The following is a 27,298-nucleotide window of genomic DNA, read 5'->3' on the forward strand; positions in this document are numbered from 1 at the left end:
AACAACAACAACAGCAGCAGCTGTGAACCTCAGAAATCAAACAAAAACCTGTTTACAACTAATATAAAGTTGTCCCAACAACTGCTGACAGACAGCAGCACTGACAAGTATTAAATGCAGTACAGTACTAGCATGTAATAAAAGCAGTACAGTACTAGCATGTACTAAATGCAGTACAGTACTGATATGTACTAAAAGCAGTACAGTACTAGCATGTAATAAATGCAGTACAGTACTGATATGTACTAAAAGCAGTACAGTACTAGCATGTAATAAATGCAGTACAGTACTAAAAGCAGTGCAATACTTGCATGTACTATCAGCAGTATTGTCATGTACTAAATGCAGTACAGTAATAACATGTACTAAATGCAGTAGTGTACTGACATGTACTAAATGCAGTAGTGTACTGACATGTACTAAATGCAGTAGTGTACTGACATAACATATACACACCTCTCCAGCACTACTGCAAATGCGATGCAGACAACTGGGTCTCTATGAGTGGCATAAAAGTAAAGAGTCAAATTTTATGGATGGGCTTATCACACTTCTATAAGCAGTGAATAATAAGGTGTAGGGTTGCTTAAAAAATTTTTAAAGAAAAAAAAAACAGTGCAATAAAATAAAGGAAGATGGTAAAAGCAGGACTGAAGCAGTGATGTGGTCAAGAGAACTATGCAAGTAATGGTCTAAATACTACCTGCTGGGTGACAAGAGCCTAATCACCAAAAAACAATGTAAACTTTTTTTAAAATCTGGATTTGTTAGTGCTGTACTTAGTCAGTGGTCAAGTGCCAAGGTGTAGATATTCAAAGGGTCAACAGTCAATGTCAGTGGTTAAAGTGTCAATGGTCAACATGCCCATCTTCAAAGTGTCAATGGTCAACATGCCCATGTTCAAAGGGTCAATCGTGAACATGCCAATGTTAAAGGGGTCAATAGTCAAAGTGTAAGTGTTCAAAGTGTCAAAGTTCAAAGAGTCAATGTCTGAAGTGTCAATGATTTCAAATTAAGTGAACAGTGTCACTAATCCTCAATCTTTAAAGTTGAATTCAGTAGTGAACTGGCCTGTACTAAATGCAGTAGTGTACTGCACAGAAAGACCTCTGTTCTTACATCTGTCACATATCAGGAATATGTCACACACTGTGACATCAGAGGAAAATGAAAAAGAAAATACCCCCACCCCAGGAAGAAAATACCCCCACCACTAGAATAAAATTATACAAGAAAACCTCCTACCCAAAAAAAAGTTGCTTACTATCCAAAAAATATGTCTCCATCTTAGATATGAGACATAAAATACCTGACAACAATAATTCCTGTTCTACATTTTCTAGATCTCAAAACTTAAATCTTGGAAATCAAATTAGGAATGGATACATTTGTTAATGGTAACAAAAAACACAAAGTTGTATATCTTGGTTAATTGTGAGAGACAGTCCATGCTATGACCAAAATTAAATTGTATTTCTTGGCTTACTGTTACAGGTACAGACAAATTTTTAAAGCAAACATGATGCTTTATGCCTCATAAAATAAAAATCGTTCCATGAACGTAGTATATACAACTAGCTGCAATTTATTTTTCTACAAATTTAGTATTTAGTTGTTTTTATACTCACATTTAAAAATCAACTTAAAGTATTATTTTGATATTTTTTTTAAATTTTAAATTTAAAAAATTTATTTTCTTGTATTTGTAAGATATTAGTAAAAATATTAAGTTTAAAACAAACTTCCTAAGTGTTTTGAAGTTTTGTTAGAACGCAGAGTTTTTTTTTATCCTATCACATTCTTTGTAGATAACAAAACAAATATAGCTCACAGACAGAAATTGAAAGATGCAATGCCAACTCCTTCCTAAACGATTGGGCAATTTCAATGAACATGAAGCATGATATCATCCAGCTGTATGGAGGATTGTTTATAACTATTTGGCCTGAAGATCTGACAAGCACAGCACACACTAGAGACTAGCCTACATGGTGAGCCCTCTACTAACCTTATGCACCAATAATATGGACAAGCGTGAAGCTTCTGTATAGTCTTTCATCCAACTCTGAAATGGCAGTACACACAATCTTGTACTAGTCGCACACTGCATACTAGTCATTCTAGTTTCACTATTCATTCTAGTTGTTTTTTTTATATATGTCCATTTTCTAATTCAAGTAGGTTTTCAACCAATTTTTTATGATTTTAGGAAAATTGAAATACAATAATGTATTTTGTGAAATAGATTATTTAAAAACGCAAGACGTTTCCCCTAAAAAAAATGTCAGTACAAAATTTTTTCTACTTTTGATTGTTTCACTTTAATTTTTTTAAAAACACTAATATAAAATACTTCACTTAAAATAACGGAGTGTCTTTACTTTTTGACTTTGTTACTTTAATCATCATTTCTCTTTCTCATACATTATGTTAACAGTTCCTTAGCAGATATAACTATTGTATCAGTTAAATATTGTAAAGTTTTGTCAATTTTTTCATTCTAAATTTTTAAAGTTCACTCAAGACCATGTTGAAGATAAACTATTTACTAAAAACAATTTCAACTTCCATAAAAATGACAATGGAGGATTTTTATTTAGCTTACTGGTAAAGCAGTTACTGATTTAGATTATAACTAATTGTTTTAATTTATAAAAAATGTGTTTAATTTATTTTGGCCAGCTTAAAATTTGATAAACAAACTGTTAGCTAGCTTTCAGACAAAAGTGATCAAACAGCATCATGAAATCAGTTAGCAGGACAAATATTTTTCCTCATAGCGTTCAACTTTAACTGCTTCACAACACATAGAGAGCATATTTTGTAATAAAATTCTGACACTTAGCAGGTGATGAGTGTGTTATAACGATGCTTCACCCACCAGAATAATACATTATTGCATACTACAAGAGCTTCACATATTTTAAAAAGTATTTTGCTATTGATAGACTTGCTATAAAATTTACATTAGTTTGCCTAAGTCAGATCAGCCTTAAACTGACAAAATTCTTTTACATTTTTGCTGATGAAGGTTTTTTAAATTGTAGTGTTATTAACATAGTTAGGCAGTCTTTAAGACTAGAATAGAGGGATATCATAGATATTTTCTCAAAATCCTAGCTTTCAACACAACATCTATATAATATAGATTCCCCAGTACACTAACTTAAAGCATTTATACAAAACATCGTTTCTAAAGATTACAAACACAACAATAAAGCACAATGTTCTAGATCTGTGTGTACTGTGTAAGCACTGATCTAGGATTAAATAATGCCATTTTTCATAAACTGTGCCAAAATGTCAGGAGAAACACAGTAGTTGTAAAGGCTTTAGTATTACTTAGTGAACCCAAAGCTTTCAACAACAGAAAATGGTAAGAGAAAAAACTCACAGTAGGCAACAAAAAATTTCATAGCCATGATTAAAAAATAATTTTACCAATGTCATAATGCAAGAGGAAAGCAAAAATATATAGCAAAGAAGTGTGATCAGCTTGATATAAAAATAAAACTTACTCGCTGGAAGATGTCAACTAGCTCAATAACCCTGATGGGCCCATCCATCTTGACCCGCACAGACACGCAGCCTGACCCGGGCCGCAGCTTTTTTTTAGAGATTAGCATGTGGCTCAGTACACTATTTGATTCCTTCACATCTGGTCCTGGCCCTAGCACCACTATAGCACCTGTAGACAGAGACCTATGTTGTAATTAAAGTGCTAAAACTTGGTCTGTCTATAGCACCTGCAGACAGAGACCTAAGTTGTTTTTATACTCAGCTTTAAAAATCAACTAAAGGTGGTAAAACTTGGTCTATCTAACAATACACATGTAAACAGAGGAGTATGCTGGTAATACAATCAACTTGGGCTGATCACAAAATTATGAAAAATATGTCTATTTTGAACAAGAGCAACATTTTATATCCCCTACAAACACTATCAAGAGGAATTAACCACACAATCATTTTATGTATAGGAAATGACATTCTGATTATTTTGGCTACGTACAGAAAGTTATCTCCATCTATCAAGTATTAGGTAATAAGAAATACTTAGATGTGTTGGAACTGTACATATGTTACTGATTTATGCTGTAGTACTTTTTAAAATCACAAATTTGAACAGGTGACACAAAACTAGAAAAAGTGGTAGAACTTTTGTAACAACTGACATTTACAGACTAATGGCACTATTATTTGTTGACTTAGCCTGGTATATTCTAATCAGTAATAAAAACTTGTCAAAGTTTCAAACCTTCTTGAAGACCCTTGACTCCCCCAACAGCCTGAACACACATAGAGCCTGCTTGACAACACAGCAAGCCATCCTGTCAGATCAACAAATCATACAATTACCCTGTACTGCATTAGATGATCATCTATATTTTAACACTACAAAACAATTAATATAATCATGTAAATTTTATGAAAGATTTAAAACCAGATTGGATCTGGGAGGGACGCCGTGGTTTGGTGGTGAAGCGCAGGACTGCTAACCCTAAAGTTTCAAATTTGGATCCTGGCTTGAGTTCGTAGGGGGGGGGGGGGGAAGTAAACATGCAGCTGGGACATAGAACTGACCTCATTACACCTTCATATCTAGAGGTCATGAAAACAGGTGAACTCTACTGCATCTGCACTGTTGACCATCAAGTCTGAAAGGGTATCTTTACTTTTTTCTTTTTGTATGTTACTAAAATCTGGCATTAAGTGACTTAAAGTGAGTGGTCACCTTTGTGAATCTCCAGGTCTGTGTGGACTTGCGTCGGACGTCAGGTTTTTTTAGAACAAGGGGGACACACTGGTCAGGTCGCGGGGCCAGGTCAGCAATGTCAAGGACCAGGCCTGGCTCAGCATTGCTGTTGGGGTTCTTGGGGTCACGCGGGGGCATGGAGCCCTCGTGTTCCAGCATGCCTGACCCGGTCATCCTCCACAGCTGGCCACGCTTGCTGTTCTCCTGGGGGTTCACAAGTTCAATGGGGTTTTCAAATTATTATTTTGGATTTAATTTTAAATTTTATTTGTATTCATTTATTGAAATTAACACCATATGATCACATACTGCAGGGCCATTATGATTTTCTTAATGTATGATTCCTTTTGCTTATTATTTTTAAAATGAAGTGTCAGCAAGCTGTTCATGCCTATCTCCTAACAATGCCCCAGTGTCTCTATACCACAAGTATCTCTATACTATCTCTACCACAAGTATCTCTATACTATCTCTACCACAAGTATCTCTATACTACCTCAGTAACACCAGCAATGACACTAGAACCAAGCATCTGTCCACTAACCTTCCTTTTGAATACAATGTTGTGATTGTGGCCACATTCCAGCACCAGCTCTGTACCACGCTCTGTTGTTCTGAGAACAGAAAAACTTTTTTTGTTCATCCACTCAGTCAGGGGAAATAAAAAGAAAGTGATTTATTTTTTAAACAAACTGAAACAATTCACCTTATAATAAGCATCATGGGTTAAAGAGAAAACCAAGCACCTAATATAAATAACCCCTGTTTAAGCAGGATACTCTAGTGTAAATGAGAAGTCACCAGTAAAAGGGCTTAAGTACACTGTAAAAAAATTGAGTTATGCCTTTTTTAAATCCTCCTTGAGGACAAGTTATAGACTGAATATTACCAACTGCAAATGGGTCGAAGAAGTGTGAAACCAATTTTCCATACTTTTGCACACACAAAAAAACTACCTAAAAGTTTGTTCTTGGATTAATAAAAGCTATGGAAGCAAATCCGGAGAGAAAATCAGGCTTAAAACGGAGTCCAGGGGCCATATGGCGCATAACAAGTTGACATGTATTGTGTTGGAGGGAACCCAGTTCAACATTACGAGAAGAAGAAAATGAAATTGAATGCACTTAAGCCCTTTTGTAGTAACTAGGGTAAATGCCATGGCAAGATACTGAAACATTTAGTTATAGATAACCCTGTTAAGCAGGATACAGAATCACCAAGTTTAAATTAATCCTGCCTAAACAGAGTACAGCAGCACTTAGTATAAATAACCCCTACTAAACAGAGTATAGCAGCACCCACTTGTCAAATGTAGATGAGGCGGCCAGGTAGATGAAGTTCTCATAGTGCAGCTGCTCCCCTTCCTCTGATTTATCTAAAGCATAGCTGGCTGATGTACCTCCCATGATGCTCAGGGTCAACCTCAGGGGCTGGACTGTTGGCTCGTCCCAGGCATAGGGGACTGGTGTAATAAGAAATATTATTATTAGTTGGCAAACTGTTGTCTGAGACACACTGGGTGTGGCTTATTCTGAGCTTCTGATGTACAGGTGTGTGTGACTGAATCAGTGGATGTTAACTTGTTCTGTACTAGATGAGTGTGAGTGATATATGACTGAATGAGTAGATGTGACTTGCTCTGTGTGTGTGGCTAGATGGTGTGTATGACTTACTGAATGTAAATTTGTGGGTATGAACTATTGACAATGTGACTGGGAGGGTGGATGTGACTTACTGACTGTGACTGGATGTGTAGCTATGACTTACTCTGTGTGTGTGGCTTGATGAAGGACTTGAGTCTATCATCAGAGACCCCAGTTTGATGGTACAGTACAGGAACCTGCAACAAAGTAAAGGTTTTACCATCTGATGTAAAGCACTGTTTGACCAACAATTAGATTACACAATAGAGGTTAACACCATCACATGCAACTTGTTCTATTCTGGTGTTCCATACCTTACCCAGGTACATGGGATAGATTATGTCAACCAGGTAAATGGGATGGACCTTACTTCACTCAGGTAAATAGGATGGACCTTACCTCACCCAGGTAAATAGGATGGACCTTACCTCACCCAGGTAAATGGAATGAACCTTACCTCACCCAGGTAAATGGGATGGACCTTACCTCACCCAGGTAAATGGGATGGACCTTACTTCACTCAGGTAAATAGGATGGACCTTACTTCACCCAGGTAAATGGGATGGACCTTACTTCACCCAGGTAAATGTGATAGACCTTACTTCACCCAGGTAAATGGGATGGACCTTACTTCACCCAGGTAAATGGGATGGACCTTACTTCACTCAGGTAAATAGGATAGACCTTACTTCACTCAGGTAAATGTGATAGACCTTACCTCACCCAGGTAAATGGGATGAACCTTACCTCACCCAGGTAATGGGATGCACCTTACCTCACCCATGTAAATGGGATGAACCTTACTTCACCCAGGTAAATGGGATGGACCTTACTTCACCCAGGTAAATGCGATAGACCTTACTTCACCCAGGTAAATGGGATGGACCTTACTTCACCCAGGTAAATGGGATGGACCTTACTTCACTCAGGTAAATAGGATAGACCTTACTTCACTCAGGTAAATGTGATAGACCTTACCTCACCCAGGTAAATGGGATGAACCTTACCTCACCCAGGTAAATGGGATGCACCTTACCTCACCCAGGTAAATGGGATGCACCTTACCTCACTCAGGTTGTCAATCCTGAAAGGTGGGGGCATGACGTCAGCATCAGCAAAGACTGTGAAGAAGGTGGGTCCCTGCTGGACCACCTCCACTTTAAGCAGGTGACAGGTGCCATTCATGTCCCTGTCAAGTAAACAATCAGTGGTCACTATCTTAATGTGGTCATGTCAAGTAAACAATCAGTGGTCACTATCTTAATGTGGCACACCTGTATTGAGTACCAATCTGACTACTTGTTACATGTAACATAAGGTGCCATTCATGTCCCTGTCAAGTAAACAATCAATGGTCACTATATTAGCATGGCACACCTGTATTTAGTATTAATCTGCCTACTTGTTACATGTAACATAAGAAAACACTGAACATCTTGATTTTAAGTTGTCTTGGAAGATAAGAAAGCAGGAATTTACTGGGCTAACATCAGTCAATGTATACCAAGAATTAATTAATCCCCCAACAATGTGGGTCCTCCTACCTCATGTTGATGTGAAAAGAATGAATCTTGTCAATGTGGAAGCCACCAGACCATTTGCAGTGCTCAATGTTTGGATGTATAAGTTGTTATGTGGAGAAAGACAACCCCCCCCCCCCCTCCCCCAACAATATGGGTCCTATTACCTCATGTTGATGTGGAAAGAATGAATCTTGTCAATGTGGAAGCCACCAGACCATTTGCAGTGCTCAATGTTTGGATGTATAAGTTGTTATGTGGAGAAAGACAACCCCCCCCCCCCCTCCCCCAACAATATGGGTCCTATTACCTCATGTTGATGTGGAAAGAATGAATCTTGTCAATGTGGAAACCACCAGACCATTTGCAGTGCTCAACATCCAGCACTTTGACACACAGCAGCTGGTTCAAATCCACCCTGGGCCAGTGATAGGGCAGGGAGGACTGGGGGAATGCTGTCAGGTATTCTGGCTGGTTCACCTAGAGGGAGCAGGTAAAAAAAAACATTAGTCCCCATTTATAACCCTAGACCTATTTGACAGTCCGATCTATGAAATTCTTCCCCTCCCCCCATGAAATACCCCTGTCAATATGCCCCCATTATGGTTACCCCTAACTCAAGAAAATGGTTTTACATGTTATTGATAAAGTATATGGTTATACAGCAAAAAATACTGTTATTCAAACCAACAGTTTGAACTTTAAAAAAATAAGACTGGTCTGTTTAAAGAACAAACCTCTTTCTTGGTCATAAACTGCTGGGTGATGGCCAGCTTGAAGCTGGACTGGTTGTCCAGGACAAAGTGGGGGGCAAAGGTCACAATGTTTGTACCCCTGTAGCGACCTCTGCCTGCTGACACCTGGATACCAATGTTGTAGACCCTGGAGACACCAGAACAAAGATATTAGCTTTAGCTGAATGTGTATACACATTAGCCTTACTTGAATGTATATACACATTAGCTGTACCTGAATGTGTATACACATTAGCTTCACTTGAATGTGTAAACATTAGATTGAATTGTAAACGGATTCGCCTGACTTAATAAATAGATGACTTGTTTTAACCTAACTATCACCCATTAAATCTAAGTTTCTAATATTTTAGGATATTTGATCCCACTCCCACCATCTTGAAGTATTTGATCCACTGTATTATCAATGGTTACAGTGTTATAACCCACTATGCCTTGAGCTGCTTGACTCACCTGTCTGGCCTGTTGCCCTCCATCTGTACCACGTGAAGAGCTCTCTTTGATGTCCCACCTTCCAGGGAAAATTTGACACTCCTACAACAAGAAAATATTAGCAGTGACTTTCTACATGTAACATCTCACACTCTGCTCTAGAACTGTAGTAATAACAACAAGTTTTTTATATAGTCCAAAGAAATCTACTCACCACTGTGGTCTTGTGCCTGCTCCATGGACTGATGTCCCTACTCGCATCTGACATCTGAAACAAAATGTTTACATTAATTGACTACTTCTTTCAGACAATATTATTGTTTTTGGAATACAATTTAAATAAAACTACCATTATTACTTTGTGAATTTATCAAAATTATTAAAAAATTATTTGTTTCTTCTGGAAGAACTAGAGTAGGTAGGCATGTAGGTTTTCTGATACCGTCATACAGACCTCAAAGTTTTGGTACACGTGCAGACACCTACACATAAGCGACTATATCAAATAAGCCAAGAGTTCCCTACAACAAAGGATTTACAGTAGCCTAAAATTAGGGGCAGTTAACTCTAAAACACTTCAGCCCCTGAAAATAAAAAAGAACTTACAGATGAACCTCGTCATTGTCAGAGAAACTAAACAAGAGGGGGGTGACACTTCGTGCCTGCTCGTGCTCCTCAAACTGCCCGGCTGCTGTAACTTTGGAACCATCCTGACGAAACACCAGAGGTATACCAGACTTGTTGACCAGCCAGAACTGGGCAGAGATGATCAGCTGAAACATAGGGATTGATCAAGGTTAGGTGTTCTAAGGATTCTAAGATCAGCTGAAACAGCAGTTGGCATCAAGGTTAGGTGTTCTAAGGATTCTAAGATCAGCTGAAACAGCAGTTGGCATCAAGGTTAGGTGTTCTAAGGATTCTAAGATCAGCTGAAACAGCAGTTGGCATTAAGGTTAGGTGTTCTAAGGATTCTAAGAAGATCAGCTGAAACAGCAGTTGGCATTAAGGTTAGGTGTTCTAAGGATTCTAAGATCAGCTGAAACAGCAGTTGGCATTAAGGTTAGGTGTTCTAAGGATTCTAAGATGATCAGCTGAAACAGCATTTGGCATTAAGGTTAGGTGTTCTAAGGATTCTAAGATGATCAGCTGAAACAACAGTTGACATTAAGGTTAGGTGTTCTAAGGATTCTAAGATCAGCTGAAACAACAGTTGGTATAAGGTTAGGTGTTCTAAGGATTCTAAGATGATCAGCTGAAACAACAGTTGGTATTAAGGTTAGGTGTTCTAAGGATTCTAAGATGATCAGCTGAAACAACAGTTGCCATAGGGATTTATCAAGGTTAGGTGTTCTAAGGATTCTAAGCTGAAACAACAGTTGGTATGTTGAGTAATTAAGGTTAGGTGTTAAGAAAATAACAGTAGTGGGATTAATGTGCTGCCTACAGTTTTGTTTAAATATAGCAATAATTGTCCATATTTTTGGCCATTTGTCAAAGATCAGACCTAGATGTATCAAAAAACTTTTTTTGAGATTTAGGTAAAGGGATTGAATGTCATAACAATGCTTTTACTAACTCAACTGGTCAGACATCTTTTTTAAAAGTTCAGGGTAATACTTTACATGGCATAACTCTACCACAGATCCTGACCGGGTGGGACAGAAGGTGGGTTGAGTGAAACGTCTGCAACCCCTACTTGAAAAAAATAAAGTAACCACAAATAGAGAAAGAGAAATATGGGTCCTGAGAGAAGGTGGATTTCAAAATGGAAAAAGATGTCTAAAGTGATGAAAACCAAGCACTAGAAAGATGGGTTAATACTGGTGGCAGTTGTAGACTAGCTTAGGATTGAGTTGTGTAGATAGCTTGCATTGCTGGCTTATGTTCCTGTGGGACAGGCTATCAGAACCTAAATGACAGACACAGACATACACATGGAACCAGACAGACAAAAGCCCTACCAGTACAGAACCTCCCTTGAGACAACCATAAACTAAATGACAGACATACACATGGAAGTAGCCAGACAAAAGCCCTACCAGTACAGAACCTCCCTTGAGACAACCATAAACTAAATGACAGACATACACATGGAAGTAGCCAGACAAAAGCCCTACCAGTACAGAACCTCCCTTGAGACAACCATAAACTAAATGACAGACATACACATGGAAGTAGCCAGACAAAAGCCCTACCAGTACAGAACCTCCCTTGAGACAACCATAACCTAAATGACAGACATACACATGGAAGTAGCCAGACAAAAGCCCTACCAGTACAGAACCTCCCTTGAGACAACCATAACCTAAATGACAGACATACACATGGAAGTAGCCAGACAAAAGCCCTACCAGTACAGAACCTCCCTTGAGACAACCATAACCTAAATGACAGACATACACATGGAAGTAGCCAGACAAAAGCCCTACCAGTACAGAACCTCCCTTGAGACAACCATAACCTAAATGACAGACATACACATGGAAGTAGCCAGACAAAAGCCCTACCAGTACAGAACCTCCCTTGACTATGTTGACCCTAACAACCAGCTTCAGCATGCGCTTGTTGTTGTCATATATCCTCAGCAGCAGCTTCTTGTGGCTCATGTTGGGGGAGAAGGTCAGCTCCTTACAGTCAGGGAAGTTTTCAAGGTGGATGCCCAGGTGGAAATTTTGTAAAACATCCAACTGAGGAGTAATGGAACAAGTACATATTTAATGCTACATGTCTATCTTTAATGCTACATGTCTATCTTTAGTGCTACATTTCCATCTTTAATGCTACATGTCCATCTTTAATGCTACATGTCTATCTTTAATGCTATACATCCATCTTTGATGCTACATGTCTATCTTTAATTCTACCAGTCAGTCTTTCATGTATCAAGTCAATCTTTAATGCTACAGGTCAATCTTTACTGCTTCCAGTAAGTCTTAAATATTGCAAGTCATGTAACCAGTCAATCTATCCTGTATCCATTCAACCTTTGATACATCAAGTCAATCTTGAATGCTACTAGTCAATACTTGTTGTAACTATTCAATCTTTCTAGTAACCATTCAATTTTTCTTATAACCATTCAATATTTCATGTAACCCTTTAATCTATGATGTATCAAGTCAGTTTTTCTTGTAATCATTCAATATTTCATGAATTAAGTCTATCCTTAAAGCTTCAAGTCAATCTTTAACAAGTCAATCTATGATGTAACAATTTTTCTAGGAAAAATTTAAATCTTTAATGGATCAAGTCAATTTTTAATCAAATAAGCCAACCTTGAATGGGACAGTTCAATATTAAGGGGGTGAGTAAATAAAACAATTTAAAACCATTGCTGTTTTCAAATAGAGAGACCTACCCCATGTAAAGCCGCCTGTTTGCCTGCCTTCAGATTGCCAGAGACTCCGGTTCCCTTCAGGTAGTAGTGCAGCTCCAGGGGCAGTAGGTTCAGCAGGGTCACAGGGGGTAGCAGGGTCAGGACATGCCCTGGCAAGGTTGGGTGGATGACCCCGTGGCCATGTTGGCCTGTGCCTCCAAGGGTTACCTCTAGTGGGTATTTCTGACGGGTCACACACACAAAAAACCTGGCAGGATTTTATCGAATTTAGACATTTTTTAAATTGAAAAATAAAATAACTGCTACGCAGAGGCGTAGCGAGGGGAGGGCTGGGAGTACATTTGTCCCCGTTGCCGCCAAAATGGGTTGGAAAAACAAATTAAACAGTTTTGTATTATAAAAATAAAAAACATATGGGGAAGGGGGGTGTGCAAATGGAAAGTTTGAGAGGGATGGGGTGCAAATTGAAAGGTTGTTCACGAGGGGGGGCGCCAAATTGAAAATTTGTCCCCGGACGCCGGGAAGGGTCGTGACACCTCTGCTGCCACGTTCAAAGTTCATAAGTATAAACACAAAATCAGCCAAGAACTAAAAATGTCAAAGATTGCGCAATAATATTTCACTGCTGACACAATAGTGCACTGATATGAGCACAAAATGTAGCCTAGAGGCTCAAACACCAACCTATAGACACCATCTTCCCCTGGACCAATCACATCACATGTTCTTATCCCATCAGGGTGCTCTCCACACTTCTTCACATGCTGCCAATCAAGAGGCTTCTTACAAAAGTGGACTGGCCAATCAGCAGGCCTGGCTCTAATCCTCATGTTGATACAAGAGAGTGGTATAGGGAGCGTGCTGTTCACTGGGATGGTTAAACTCTTGCACTGGCCTGAGAAAAAGTATCCAGATGTTATTGAGATATTATCAAAGGTGTTAACACAAAGTGATAGGGAAAAAACGGCTTAAACAGAAAATTGTTTATAAAGTGACCTGATTCATCAAGGGCCTCCACCCTGAGGTTAAAAAGGCTGTCAAGTTTATTATGTACAATGTCAATATACAAGTTGCATACTGACCTGATTCATCAGTGGCCTCTAGCCTAAGGTCAACAGGGCTGTCCAGCCTGTTGTGAATGACAAGAGCAGATCTAACAATAATCAATTTTCTGGCACTTCCTTCTTGCTGGACCTCAAACACCACACGGGCTGGGATCACATCAGGCTAGAGTTGAACAAATATAACATGGGACTAGAGTAGAGAACAGTTAACAATCATAACATCAGGCTTGAGAGTAGAACAGTGGAACAATTATCACATCAGGCTTGAGGGGCAAAATAAAAAAACAAATAAAATGTGGGCCCAGAGGAAAAAAGTAGAAAAAATAAAACATTGGGCTGGGTAGTAAATAAAATTAGAACTAACAAGGAAAACCTGAAGCTAGAGAAAACAATAGAATACATGAAGTTTCATACAAAAAAAAAATATAAAAAAAGATTATTATCAAAAAGATAAAGAACAAAAGAGAAACAACAAAATAAGAAAAACTCCAAAAACTGCTGGATCTAACATACAGAAAATTGCAGTTTTGATCTGCAAAAGATCGAACTATGAAAAACAGAATCAATAGAAAAGTCGTGGAGAAAAAAAATGAGTAGTAGTTAAGATGAAACCTACAGGGGCTTTGAGTTCAGGTTCAGCATGCCTGAAGTAAATCCCAATCTTGTCCACAGACACAGGGGACAGTTTCTGCCAGCCCTCCACAGTCACCAGCAGTTGGTTCACATGCATGGCATGGGATTTCTGAAAGAAAAGTTATTTATGTTCCATTTTACTTTTGGATTGTACCAACTTTCTATCAAGTTAAGTTTTTTCTCCGGCTTAAATTTTAACTTGTAACAACTTTCTATGATTTGAAGTATAGTTTTTATCTGCCATCTTTATTTATTAGGGGTGTCTTTCTCCTCAAAAACTGATTGGCCAGATTTTGATGATGATAAAGCCCAAAAAAAGGTTCTTTAAAGAAATTTTATCAATATAATTTTTTTTAAACTCCTGTCTGGAATAAATTAAGATTCCCATTATAAGTATATATATATATAAGTATATTCCCATCCCAGTATATATTCCAATGAAAAACAAGTTATGGATGTTATGGATAACAAGAGACCTGGTGACGCAGTTTGCCCTGTCTCTGGAAATGGAATGGCTTGCTCTCCCCTGGTCCCACTCTCTTCCACTCTGATACGGTCAAGTAGGCAGAGTCCAGTTTCTGGTCTTTCTGGTTCTCTGTCACCAAACTGTAGAAAAACAAAAACTTTGATTAGAACTAATGGCTGGCACCTACTTGGTTGGTTTGGTTGTGGTACCTACTTGGTTGGTTGTGGCAGTATTGGTGTGTGGTTGTGGCACCTACTTGGTTGGTGTGGTTGTGGTACCTACTTGGTTGGTTGTGGCAGTATTGGTGTGTGGTTGTGGCACCTACTTGGTTGGTGTGGTTGTGGTACCTACTTGGTTGGTTGTAGCAGTATTGGTGTGTGGTTGTGGCACCTACTTGGTTGGTGTGGTTGTGGCACCTACTTGGTTGGTGTGGTTGTGGTACCTACTTGGTTGTGGCAGTATTGGTGTGTGGTTGTGGCACCTACTTGGTTGGTGTGGTTGTGGCACCTACTTGGTTGGTGTGGTTGTGGTACCTACTTGGTTGGTTGTGGCAGTATTGGTGTGTGGTTGTGGCACCTACTTGGTTGGTGTGGTTGTGGTACCTACTTGGTTGGTTGTGGCAGTATTGGTGTGTGGTTGTGGCACCTACTTGGTTGGTGTGGTTGTGGTACCTACTTGGTTGGTTGTGGCAGTATTGGTATGTGGTTGTGGCACCTACTTGGTTGGTGTGGTTGTGGCACCTACTTGGTTGGTGTGGTTGTGGCACCTACTTGGTTGGTGTGGTTGTGGCACCTACTTGGTTGGTGTGGTTGTGGCACCTACTTGGTTGGTGTGGTTGTGGCACCTACTTGGTTGGTGTGGTTGTGGTACCTACTTGGTTGTGGCAGTATTGGTGTGTGGTTGTGGCACCTACTTGGTTGGTGTGGTTGTGGCACCTACTTGGTTCATGTAGTTGTGGTACCTACTTGGTTGGTTGTGGCAGTATTGGTGTGTGGTTGTGGCACCTACTTGGTTGGTGTGGTTGTGGCACCTACTTGGTTGGTGTGGTTGTGGCACCTACTTGGTTGGTGTGGTTGTGGCACCTACTTGGTTGGTGTGGTTGTGGTACCTACTTGGTTGTGGCAGTATTGGTGTGTGGTTGTGGCACCTACTTGGTTGGTTGTGGCAGTATTGGTGTGTGGTTGTGGCACCTACTTGGTTGGTGTGGTTGTGGCACCTACTTGGTTGGTGTGGTTGTGGCACCTACTTGGTTGGTGTGGTTGTGGCACCTACTTGGTTGGTGTGGTTGTGGCACCTACTTGGTTGGTGTGGTTGTGGTACCTACTTGGTTGTGGCAGTATTGGTGTGTGGTTGTGGCACCTACTTGGTTGGTGTGGTTGTGGCACCTACTTGGTTCATGTAGTTGTGGTACCTACTTGGTTGGTTGTGGCAGTATTGGTGTGTGGTTGTGGCACCTACTTGGTTGGTGTGGTTGTGGCACCTAGTGTGTTGGTGTGGTTGTGGTACCTACTTGGTTGGTGTAGTTGTGGCACCTACTTGGTTGGTGTAGTTGTGGCACCTACTTGGTTGGTGTGGTTGTGGCTGTGTGGAACCACAAGCTGCTCCCTGTGTCATTCCTGATGGTGTATGGTATAAACGGCAGCCTCTTGTGGTGGAACTCTGAGGAGTTGCTGGAAGACCTGGAGATCCTCGACTTATCTTTGTACTGGCTCAGGTAGTCCGCAGCCCATGTCCCACTCGTCTGCTTGTACAGGTCAATCAGAGTAGACGTGATGTTCAAGTTTAAAACATCTGAGGCTACAACAGAATTTGTTTTTATGATTATTAATGTTTTTAAAGGTGGGGGTATATTTTAAACATATAATATACAATGTTGTTATTAAGATAAAGGGATATATTTAAAACACAATCTATGGGGATTTTTAAGATGAAGGGAATCTTTAATGTTTTATTTACACATAGGGATATGTTTAAAGCAAACATAATCAGGATAGTAATGTGTCGAACCTGCAATTCCTACTGCCAGTTTTTTCTCAGGTTTACTGTACTGTTTCCAATCAATACAGCATCTGAAACAATTTTCATACAATAAGTAATTAATAGTTGTAGGCCTATATGTAACCTAACTTCTTACATAAACATGACATTAAAACTTAATAGAAGTTGACTAAAATATCAGCTTTTTATGGCAATCAGTAAAGATATCAAAAGATCTGAGCCTAACATTCATGGCTTGGCTATGGAAGATCACAATCTATAGCTATCAGACCTGAGCCTCTGTGGCTATCAGTTAGAAAAGACCTGAGCCAAACCTCCACAGCTCAGCTAGAAAAGACCTAAGCCATACCTCCATAGCTCAGCTAGAAAAGACCTGAGCCAAATCTCCACGGCTCAGCTAGAAAATACCTAAGCCATACCTCCATAGCTCAGCTAGAAAAGACCTGAGCCATACCTCCACAGCTCAGCTAGAAAAGACCTAAGCCATACCTCCATAGCTCAGCTAGAAAAGCCCTAAGCCATACCTCCACAGCTCAGCTAGAAAAGCCCTGAGCCACACCTCTAAAGCTCAGCTAGTAAAGCCCTGAGCCATACCTCCACAGCTCAGCTAGAAAAGCCCTGAGCCACACCTCTAATGCTCAGCTAGTAAAGCCCTGAGCCATACCTCCACAGCTCAGCTAGAAAAGCCCTGAGCCACACCTCTAAAGCTCAGCTAGTAAAGCCCTAAGCCATACCTCCACGGCTCAGCTAGAAAAGACCTAAGCCATACCTCCATAGCTCAGCTAGAAAAGACCTAAGCCGTACCTCCATAGCTCAGCTAGAAAAGCCCGAAGCCGTACCTCCACAGCTCAGCTAGAAAAGATCTGAGCTATAATTACACGGCTCAGCTAGAAAAGCCCTGAGCCAACTCACTAGAATCTACTAACCTCCACGGCTCAAGACATGGCTCCCACCCTGAGAGTTTCCTGTTGTAATATTCTGCTATCAGCTGAAAGGTCGCCCTCCCTTCTATTGTTGGGTCCAGTTCTTGTTGAATTTTCAAAGCTAGTCAAACACAATTAAGGCTAGGGTTAGTTCACATTACATCAAGTTTCAGTTACCAAACCTAGTTAGTACAAAATGAAGTCAACATATTTATTCAGACTTTATAAAAATATGACTAATCTTACCATTGCAAGAAATTTCAACCAATGGAATATCAGCATCTCCACAGTCATCAATCAAACAGAGTGTGATACTTGCATCATTCAGCTGGAAGATAGATTACAATTTCTAAAAACAGTAACTTAATGTCACTAGTAGACAAATTCTATCATCTAATACTCACATCCACATCCTTGCTCAATTGCCAATATCTAACAAAAGCAATCAAAATTCACCTAAACAGAAGCACCAACACCAACCAAAAAAACAGCACCAACACCAACCACAAAAACAGCACCAACACCTACCACAAAAACAGCACCAACACCTACTATCACAATAGCCAACATACCTCACAACCAGCAACTAACACCCACCTCAACAAAAGCAATCAACACCCACCTCAATAGCCGTGATCAAATCTTGATCAGAAGAAAAAACTGGAGAGGTTTGAACAGCGGCCTTTGTGTTCTGGTGTTTGATGTTGTCTGTCAGCCACAGAGCTGCCTCTTCCAGGTCCCAGCTGGTGGCAGCCAGAGCCTTTCGCACATCACCCTCAGCAAAGCCCAGCTCCAGCAGCTGTGCCACCTCCTCTTCTGTTGGAGAATAAACAAACCTACTAGAAATTTCATCACTTACACTCCTGTTATCTTAGGATCAATGAAAAACATACCTTTACAAAAGACTATCTCTAACAAAACAATTACTTATGACATACCATCAAGATCTACAAAAGTCACAAAATACAGCACTTATAAAAAAATTATTCTGTAACAAAATAATAACTTCCATTGAGAACTACACACAAACACAAAATTACCAACAGGTACACAATTATCCTTGTCCATCACATCCTTACAAGTCAACAATTCACCTTTCAGTCCAAAAATAACCCTCCTTTTCTCATCCACCACCCACCCTGCCACCACTACTCACCCTTCTCCTCCTTCCCATGTTGAGCTAACTCCTCTGGTGAGACACTCTTGCCATCCCCAAACATAGGTGAAAGGTCACCCTCTCTGGATGTGGACAACTTCTGCCTGTCTGTGGACTCTGTGGATGTTGAGAGTGCTGTGGCCTGCTGCTTGGCCTGCAGGGCTTGCTGGGGTAGAGAGTTCATGATGGCCAGGAACATGACCAGGTCATGGTAGGACACTCGGATGTTCAGTGTGTTGTGGAGGGCCAACTGAAAATATGGGATGGATTGTAATGTATTATGAAGGGCCAACTGAAAATATGGGATGGATATTTGTTATTCAGGGTCAACTGAAAATATGGGATGGATATGTTATTCAGGGCAAACTGAAAATATGGAATGGATTTTAATGTGTTATTCAGGACAAACTGAAAATATGGAATGGATTTTAATGTGTTATTCAGGGCAAACTGAAAATATGGGATGCACAAGTGTTATGCAGGGCCAAATGAAAATATGGGATGGATATTTAATGTGGTATGGAGAGCCACCTAAAAATATGAGATGATTTGTGCTGTGGAGGGGAAACTGAAATAATGGGATGCGAATAATGTGTCAACTGAAATATGAATCAAAGACCTACCTCTAAAACCATGTGCCTCCTCTGGGCATCCTTAAGCCCCAGCAGACCACTGGAGTTTGGGTTAGGCTGAGGCAGAGGGTTAGCATTCAGCTCAATGCTGATAGCAATAGGGTCAATGATGGAGAGGGCTGTCTCTTCCTCGGCCATCAGACAACAGGAAAACAGTTCCACACCTTGGAGGGAACAGGAGAGAACCTTGTCCTTAGCTTGGGGTTTGTAGATGATCACAGCAGTGTTCTGGGGATAACAGATGTATGTGGACAGTTTATACATGGGGAATAAACATCACACTTCATACAAGCAGAAAATATATTTTAAGTACACAATGTTAAATCAAGGGATGGTGGGGTTAAGTGGGATAGTGTATAAAGTCTTGAGTTCATACAATATCTCTGAGCCCCCCCCCCCCCTCCCCAGCTCTGAAGGGGTACCTGACTTCAGTTGGGGAAAGTAAAGCCAATAAATACACGTTTTATATATGTTGAGGTTGTAGTATCAGGTGAGCTTTACTTCACCTGTCCCATAGGCTACCAGAGTAGAAAGGCAACTTCTACTTTTCAATTAGTCATGAGAGAAATCTTGAAAAATAAATGGGCTGATCAACCACTAAACATGGCCACTTACTTTTAAACCTTTAACTGAAACAAGTAGTTACCTTTAGGATCACAGCATTTGTATCTAGGGAAGTTGAATCTTCAACAACAACAAACTGGGTGTCAGAGAAGTTGAGCACCAACTCAAAGGGAACCTTGACCTGTGGACAGTGGTGAGTAGCATTAGGTATAGGCTTTAAGAGGTAGAGTGGCTAGCATTAGGTATAGGTTTACAGTGGTAGAGTGGGTAGCATTAGATCTAGATTTACAGTGGTAGCATTAGGTATAGCTAAGACAGCATTAAAAATCCTCTAGTCATTACCTCCTCAATAAATGGACCTCTCCTTGTGATGATTCCTCTAGAAACAGTCAATGGGCTTTGGTTTTTGCCACTCTTTAAAGGTATAGGTGAATTGCTGGCTTCAGACACATAAGGGCTTTGGGCTTGATGCCCTGCTGATGATAAAAACAAAGGGTTCAAGTTAAAAATGAAATAGCTATGACATTTTTTATGGCATCTAAACAAATTGTTATCACCTTTAACAAATGTTTTCTTTATCTATAGCTAATGATTTTAACCTCAGGCAAATAATTATTTGTTAGCTTTAGCAAAGTATTTTTAACCATATTCATATTTATCTTTAACAACTTGTTGGTTTTTTTTTTAACTTAGCTCACTATTTCTAACTTCGAAAAATAATTGTTTACTTGTAGCTAATGTATTTTTATGTCTAGCTAATGAATTTTTTTTATAATTAGCATATTGTGTTTAACCTTTAGCAAATGGATCAGGAGGCTCCCTAGACAGGAACTCTTTCATGGCCAGCAGCCAATCAAAGACACACATGAGGCGGACATTGTTGAGGATGATGGTGAAATGTGTGCTGTCTGGTGCTGCTCGCAGGTGCATCTCCATCTGCAGTCCTGTGACGTCCTTAGATCCAGACGAGGGTTGGAGGATACTGGTGAACACATTGGGCCTGCTGTTCACTGGCTCATCTGCCAGAACAAAAACATTCGGTACTTGTCAAAGAACATTGATGTTGAGCAGTAAAACTCTAACAGATACAGTCCAAATTTTGTTCATTACCTTTGTAAAAAAAGTGTTTTCTTTAACTATAGGCCATAGAGAAATTACCACTGTCTGTTGACCTACTCTTAAATCTGGTGTCATACACCCTGATCTCATTAGACACCAGGTCCACCTCCTTCAGCTGGTTGGAGTAGCCGGAGTAGGACAGCTGGGAGCAGATGAAGTCTAGCCGGGCCAGGGACTTCTCCGGGGTGTTGGGATCCATGGGGTGGGAGTGCAGCAGCTCTACTGTCACGTTCCTCAGGTCAAATATCAGACTTATGCCTTTCCATGGCCGACCACTCAAGACAGTCTGAGAGATCACAGGAAAAAAAATGGGTTAGAAATTATTTCCTACAAAACCTTTACTTGATATAACCAAACTTCTGGAACAGCTGTAATTGTGCTTTAAAAATTGTAAGAATTGAATCAGTAAAACAACCTTTACCTTGGTATAATCTATAAATAAATGTTATAATAATTACCACCCTTTCAGAAGATTTTTGTTTAAAACTTATTTCTAATAAAAAAATATTTTGCATGCCACACAAAGTTGTATATAGTACTGAAAATTTAAAAAAAAACTAAAGCTGGGTATTTAATTTTCTCTAAGTACCTAGTTATTAAAATCACTACTTGGCAGTTGCAAAATGCTTGGGTGTGACAAGCTGCTGGTCTCTTCACTAGACCAACTACAGCTAAATTAAAAGCCTTAGACAAGCTTAACAACTTATGTACCAGCTGCAACTAAATGTCTTAAACTATGGTAACTTTAGAATGATTTTAGCTGCCACTATAATGGCTGAAGGGATAAGCTACAATTAACTTTTTTTAATGAACCAGCAACAGCACACACAACTTCACCTGTATCTTAGGATCCTGAAGGTGTGTCATGAGAGGACGCTGGAACTCCTCCAGCCTCTCCCCCAGATTGTGGTGGAGGATTCCTCGGATCAGTTCATACTGGCTGACATCCAGGTGGCAGTCCACGGAGGACAGGTTCCCCTTGATACAAAAATCTGGCGCAGTGTGGCTGACATCTCCTTCCAAATTTCTCTCTATGTGAAGCTCCAGCAGACATTTCTCATTGAGAAGACGCCCATGCTGTAGGAAATTAAACAAGCATTGAATACAGGGTAAACAATAAGGTCAAGTACACTAAATTGTTTTCTCTTTGAAGTAATATATAAAGGGAGATAATCAAAGATAACATTTAAACATTTTTTTAAACTGCAACAAATTTAACTAGTGGTGTATTTGATCATAAAATTAAATTAAATTATTCTAAACTGATCAAATATTATATCTTTTTTTAAAAACAGTCTAAACAATTACGTTAAAAAGTAGATCAATAAAAAAAAAGCACAAAAAAACAACCTCTCTCTCCACAACAAAGTTAGAGAACTCCATATCTGTTGACAGATCACCACGTTGGTATTCAGATTTAGAGATCCGCTTGGCAGTGAAGAGGTCCATGTCAGTTAGTGTGACAGATATGACGTCCAGCATACATCTGTAGTCCTCCTCCTCCTCTTCTTTAGTGTCAGTGCTCTCGTTCACTGAGGCCTGACGCTTTGCTGATTCAAACTTTGCATGTTGGCTGTAAGTAAAATACCTCCAAGTTAAGTAGTGATATGAAACACACATATAAGAATAATACTATATAAATGCAACCAAAATATGCTTGAGTTCAGAATGGTAACAAATTTGTGAAATTTATTAAATATACCTAGTACTTTTTAAATTATGAATTTTTTTTAAATTAAAACTTTTTTTAGCAAATATGAAGCAAGTAAATACTATGATTAAATAAATTTGAATAAAAAGAATTAAGAAAAAAATCTTATGATTAAAAACAAGACTTCAAAATTTAAAAAAAAAATCCATCTTCATTAAGAGTATCAACATTAAATGTTAGTAGCCTCGGAAAGAATCAAAATCTTTGAGGCAGAACAGATGCTAGTTTAGAGTTGCAGTCTTAAGGTCTTGACATACTGCTGATAACACACATCAGACCAATAAAAAGATACTTACCTAGACATCAGGTAAGACTCGCTCAAATGTCTTTGCATCTTAGGATGAGTACCACCCCCAGGCAGTACAGTTCCCAGCCCTGTTGTGTTGAGCCCTTCAAGACGATAGTCACCATCCAGACTTCCATACACGCTCTGGGACATTGGGTCATGGGGTTGTGTGGGGGGATACGATGCATTGAGCTGGCTCTCTGTCATAGTTCTCAGGAAAATATCCTTTTGTTGAGCTGTTTCTGTATTACTGTGCTGTTTCACTATAGTCTAAAATATTAATAAATGTTGACAATCATTTATTGAAGGAAAAAGTGCATGTTTCTAACTAGCGCTTAAGTGTAAACAAAAAAAAAAGTAATGTAATTATTCAATCATCAAGCTTGAAACTTCAAATATCTTTCCTAACAAACTTTTCATTAACTTGAAGTTGGCACTTGGTTTTATACACAAACAGACCTCTTTCCTGGCAGCTCTCAGAGTCCCTGTCTGTCCATCAAGGAGGAAAATGTTCCTGAGCTTGAGGTGGCCTAGATCAACAACCAGCAGGGACTTGGTCCTGGAGCTGTGGGGGATGAGAAGGATGGGGGACAGGGCCTCAATGTCCAATGATATTCTGGATCCTCTCGTAGCTTTGTCTGTGATCTATACAGTGACGGAAAAGCATGCTGTTATATTCAAATATTAAAACAAACAAAAATTTGTAACTTTATTAACTTGGCACTTTTTGTAGACTTCTCTATTATCTAAATATTGAAAAAAAAATTGTATTGTTTCTTCTCAGGTCTAGAAAACAAAGCAAAATGTTGGCAGTTCATTTTTCAACAGGAAAACAACAACTATGACTACCTGTTTCCCAACAGATGCTGCCCTCTGACGACCTAGCAGATCTTGTAACTGGAGAAAATGTTGGACAAACGCCACCATCTCAGCCTGGAAGCGGTTGGTGTGGAGATAGCGCACTGATGACATTCTAAGTTTCAGGCTGATGTCAAATTCCCTTTGTAAGCCTGGATCAGGCATACCAAATCTGGAACAGTGAAAAAAAAAATTTAACTAAATTCATTTCAAGTATTTTTAGATTTGTTTCAAATCTTTTGCATTTCTAGATTTTAATTTAGTAATTTATAGAGAAAATATTTAGAATTAATGTCACTAAATTCAATTATTTCTAGAGAAAATTTAACGTTCATTTTTTTTTTTTACAAAGAAAACTAAATATCCTAAAGTAAATAAAAGATATGACAATATTCATAAATACATTAAATAATTAAACAAAATAGTTATGCTCCTAATTCTAAGACAGAATTTATTGATATACTGGTTACTAATGAACAACATAAGAGACAAGTGCAAGAAGAAAAAATAATCTTACTTGAAAAAGTTAAACTCCACAACTTGACGCCCAGTGGAAACAAATCTTTGCCTGTACAGCTGGCCATGGGGGGACTCATCCAGTAGAGAGAGACTACCCAGCTGACCACTGGCCGAGAGATTCCCATCCCTGGTGACAATGTGAGACTTGAGGTCAGCAACTGTGGCGTGAGCCAGCTCGTAGTCAGGTTTGTTGAAGATGAGGGTAAAGCTTTCCACCTGGAAATTGATGTCCGAGTTCACATCTTCTTTGACGCCTGTAGACAAATATTTTCATCATTAAACCTACACAGTCACGTCTTTGACACATGCACACAAATATTTTTATCATCAAACCTACACAAGACTTAAATACAAAATTAATGGTAATTCAGTTAAGGGCATATTTTTTTAAATACCTTGCTTCACTAGTGATATTAAATTTCACTTTCAGACCTAGGTCAGTATAAAGCAGGTGAAGTAGATGTTATCAACACATTAGACGAATATGTGCTTTCAGCACTATGCCCAGCTGCCTTAATTTTTGTTGACTTAAGTCAAGTACTCATTAAGGCTAGACATATAATAACCAGAGATATGCTTTAAAAACAGAGACAAAAAAGACTGAGTACCTTCCACATTTTTCTCCACTTTCCTCTCTGCTTGGGTAGGTGTGTCACTGGTCACATTGACATCATGCACCTTGGCACCCAGACCTAGAAAGTCCAACAACACGACCCAGGTCTGGAGGTTGATGGTGGCATCCAGGCAGGCAAAGTCAACATTCACAAACCTGTTCATCTACACACACACACAAAGGTAGAAACTGTTTATTTACAATGGAACTTACACAAGAACTATAATCTACTAATTTACAGACAAAAATTTTAACTGGTTTCGATTAAACTGTGTTACTAATTGGTGTCACAAAGGTAGAAACTGTCCATTTACAATGAAACATACACACCAACAAGAACTATAATCTACTAATTTACAGACAAAAATTTAAACTGGTTTCCTTTGCATTGTGTTACCAATTGGTGCAAATGAAAGTTAAATTTAAAACAGAATAAATCTTCATAAGATACAGTTTTTAGGTGTCATCCATAAATGATGGTAACACTAATAGGGGGATGGAGAATTATGTAAATTGAAATAAAAACAGATCAATGTAACTAATATTGATGAAGTTCCATTACTATTTCTGTAACAATTCTTGTCTCACAAAATAATTGCAATTTTTTTTTGGGGGGGGGGGGGGGGTTTAGGTTAATTTATGAATGACGTATTTGTTTGCAGGGATGTGACCAGACCAGGAAAAAAAATTAGGAAATTTTTTTCGGATAATAGCTCAATATGCTTTATCTACTTTTTATCGCGGTTAAGCAGCTTCATACTGTTACTGTACTAATAAATTGTTTTATGAAGTTAATATTCTAAATACAAGAAGTTAATGTTACTCTAAAATAACATTGAAAGTCTTGTCTAATTGCAATTTAATGTTTACCTTATAAACAACTTTTTTAAAAATTACAATGTAACAAAAGTAGCTATTAAGTTTTATTTTACCATTAAGCTAATTTAAACTGTAGGCCTACTAATCTGGTGTAGATTCTAGATGTACTCCTGTTTTCAATTTTAAATAGGGGGTCTAATACCCTATATTCTTTTAAAGATTGGATTGGTAAAAATATTTGTCTTCAACTGTAAAGACCCTAGATTAAGATTAGTTATAATTTGAAAGTTTTAGGTTCATGTTATGGAAAAATGAAATGGACCAGGTTAGCTAAGATTAGAAATGGTCTGATGTGTGAACCAAAGTTAATCATTTTGATAGCCAAGCCACATCGATATTTGTTTTTTTGGAATAGCTGTAAATTGTTAGGGGTCATCCACGTTTTTTTGACGATATTTACCTCCCCTCTGTCCTACAAAATCCAGACCCCCCCCCCCCCATAATGACGTCGCATCTCAGCCGCCCCCCCCCCCCCTCGAATTGAATTTGAATTTTTTTTTAAACATCGATTTTTTTTCTAAAATATTGACTGAGGTCGACAAACATAGGGTATCTTATTCAATTTCTATGTTTTACAACAGTTTTCTAAAACTCGTAATAGCGGCTAAAATGCAGTTGTTTCTAACATTACTTTTTTTGAATGCAAAAATTACGACGTTACACTATCTTACGAGTGTGACGTTATTTATGGAAGACCCCTTATTAAAAATTTAAAAACAGTCTGTAGGTATTTTTTCTTCCACAAACAAGACACGGTCGTAGTCACATTGAGTTTAGTATTTTTTTTAATCTGTAGGCCTACGAAGCATACGTATGACTGTGACGTCATTTTTTTCCCCACAAGCAGTACCGAACACGTACTTGGGGTCAAGGTGAGGTCACAAGAGACACCGTTAGTACGAGGTGGGGCGGGTTAGTCTAGTCGTCATAGTCAATTTTAGCAAGGATTTCCATATTAATTTGAGATTGCGAAATAAAATAGAATCAGAGAGAAACTGTAGATTTAGGCGGGTTAAAATACCGATAGATAAATTAGGCTATATCGATAGCTAGATTACCAAGCTTAAGAGATGTAAGTTTCATTTGAATAACTGCATTATACCTTTTACCGTGTTTTTGATAAATAGTTAACTAAAAATATCAGCGGAAAATTTGGACTAAAAAATTGTGCTTTGAAAAATTCGTAAGTCTGCCGAAATTCCGAATCTTAATCTACATTTAATCTTGATCTAGCACCGTCATACCTAGCGCAATCGACCAATCGAAAATAGATGCGCATATTCGAGTGTCCGTTTGACCAAAGTACAGTAGTTGTCGATTTAAATTTAAATACGAATAAGTGGAATGAGCATGTCGGCCCTTTCCTTAGAAGACATTTCCGTTTTTTTTTCCTAATTTTTAAAACTTCGTAAAAAATCGACAAAAATTGAAAGT

General features: G+C 38.8%; 1 protein-coding gene across 1 annotated transcript in view; it reads right to left on the minus strand.

Moving 5' to 3' along the window:
* LOC131947988 (intermembrane lipid transfer protein VPS13D) overlaps window positions 1-27,298 on the minus strand; it is a 63,071-nt gene that overhangs the window by 9,640 nt on the left and 26,133 nt on the right. The window contains exons 36-74 of the mRNA XM_059309424.1: window positions 24,939-25,149; window positions 24,371-24,614; window positions 23,845-24,025; window positions 23,455-23,640; window positions 23,006-23,265; window positions 22,349-22,571; window positions 21,836-22,075; window positions 21,056-21,284; window positions 20,674-20,898; window positions 20,222-20,355; window positions 19,962-20,060; window positions 19,307-19,543; window positions 18,684-18,933; window positions 18,150-18,343; window positions 17,774-17,855; window positions 17,531-17,648; window positions 16,614-16,675; window positions 16,169-16,403; window positions 14,617-14,746; window positions 14,124-14,249; window positions 13,526-13,670; window positions 13,128-13,338; window positions 12,465-12,690; window positions 11,614-11,793; window positions 9,713-9,879; window positions 9,321-9,374; window positions 9,128-9,208; window positions 8,657-8,801; window positions 8,230-8,399; window positions 7,465-7,588; window positions 6,524-6,596; window positions 6,059-6,218; window positions 5,301-5,370; window positions 4,736-4,960; window positions 4,259-4,331; window positions 3,519-3,688; window positions 2,009-2,065; window positions 704-721; window positions 457-498 (exon numbers count right to left, since the gene is read on the minus strand). Of these exons, the coding sequence (XP_059165407.1) occupies window positions 457-498; window positions 704-721; window positions 2,009-2,065; window positions 3,519-3,688; window positions 4,259-4,331; window positions 4,736-4,960; window positions 5,301-5,370; window positions 6,059-6,218; window positions 6,524-6,596; window positions 7,465-7,588; window positions 8,230-8,399; window positions 8,657-8,801; window positions 9,128-9,208; window positions 9,321-9,374; window positions 9,713-9,879; window positions 11,614-11,793; window positions 12,465-12,690; window positions 13,128-13,338; window positions 13,526-13,670; window positions 14,124-14,249; window positions 14,617-14,746; window positions 16,169-16,403; window positions 16,614-16,675; window positions 17,531-17,648; window positions 17,774-17,855; window positions 18,150-18,343; window positions 18,684-18,933; window positions 19,307-19,543; window positions 19,962-20,060; window positions 20,222-20,355; window positions 20,674-20,898; window positions 21,056-21,284; window positions 21,836-22,075; window positions 22,349-22,571; window positions 23,006-23,265; window positions 23,455-23,640; window positions 23,845-24,025; window positions 24,371-24,614; window positions 24,939-25,149 (6,057 nt within the window). The remainder of the gene's footprint in view (window positions 1-456; window positions 499-703; window positions 722-2,008; window positions 2,066-3,518; window positions 3,689-4,258; window positions 4,332-4,735; window positions 4,961-5,300; window positions 5,371-6,058; window positions 6,219-6,523; window positions 6,597-7,464; window positions 7,589-8,229; window positions 8,400-8,656; window positions 8,802-9,127; window positions 9,209-9,320; window positions 9,375-9,712; window positions 9,880-11,613; window positions 11,794-12,464; window positions 12,691-13,127; window positions 13,339-13,525; window positions 13,671-14,123; window positions 14,250-14,616; window positions 14,747-16,168; window positions 16,404-16,613; window positions 16,676-17,530; window positions 17,649-17,773; window positions 17,856-18,149; window positions 18,344-18,683; window positions 18,934-19,306; window positions 19,544-19,961; window positions 20,061-20,221; window positions 20,356-20,673; window positions 20,899-21,055; window positions 21,285-21,835; window positions 22,076-22,348; window positions 22,572-23,005; window positions 23,266-23,454; window positions 23,641-23,844; window positions 24,026-24,370; window positions 24,615-24,938; window positions 25,150-27,298) is intronic.

The sequence above is a fragment of the Physella acuta genome, unplaced genomic scaffold (genome assembly GCF_028476545.2).
Source record: "Physella acuta isolate Inbredline_101_S28 unplaced genomic scaffold, ASM2847654v3 ptg000620l, whole genome shotgun sequence".
NCBI lineage: Eukaryota > Metazoa > Mollusca > Gastropoda > Physidae > Physella > Physella acuta.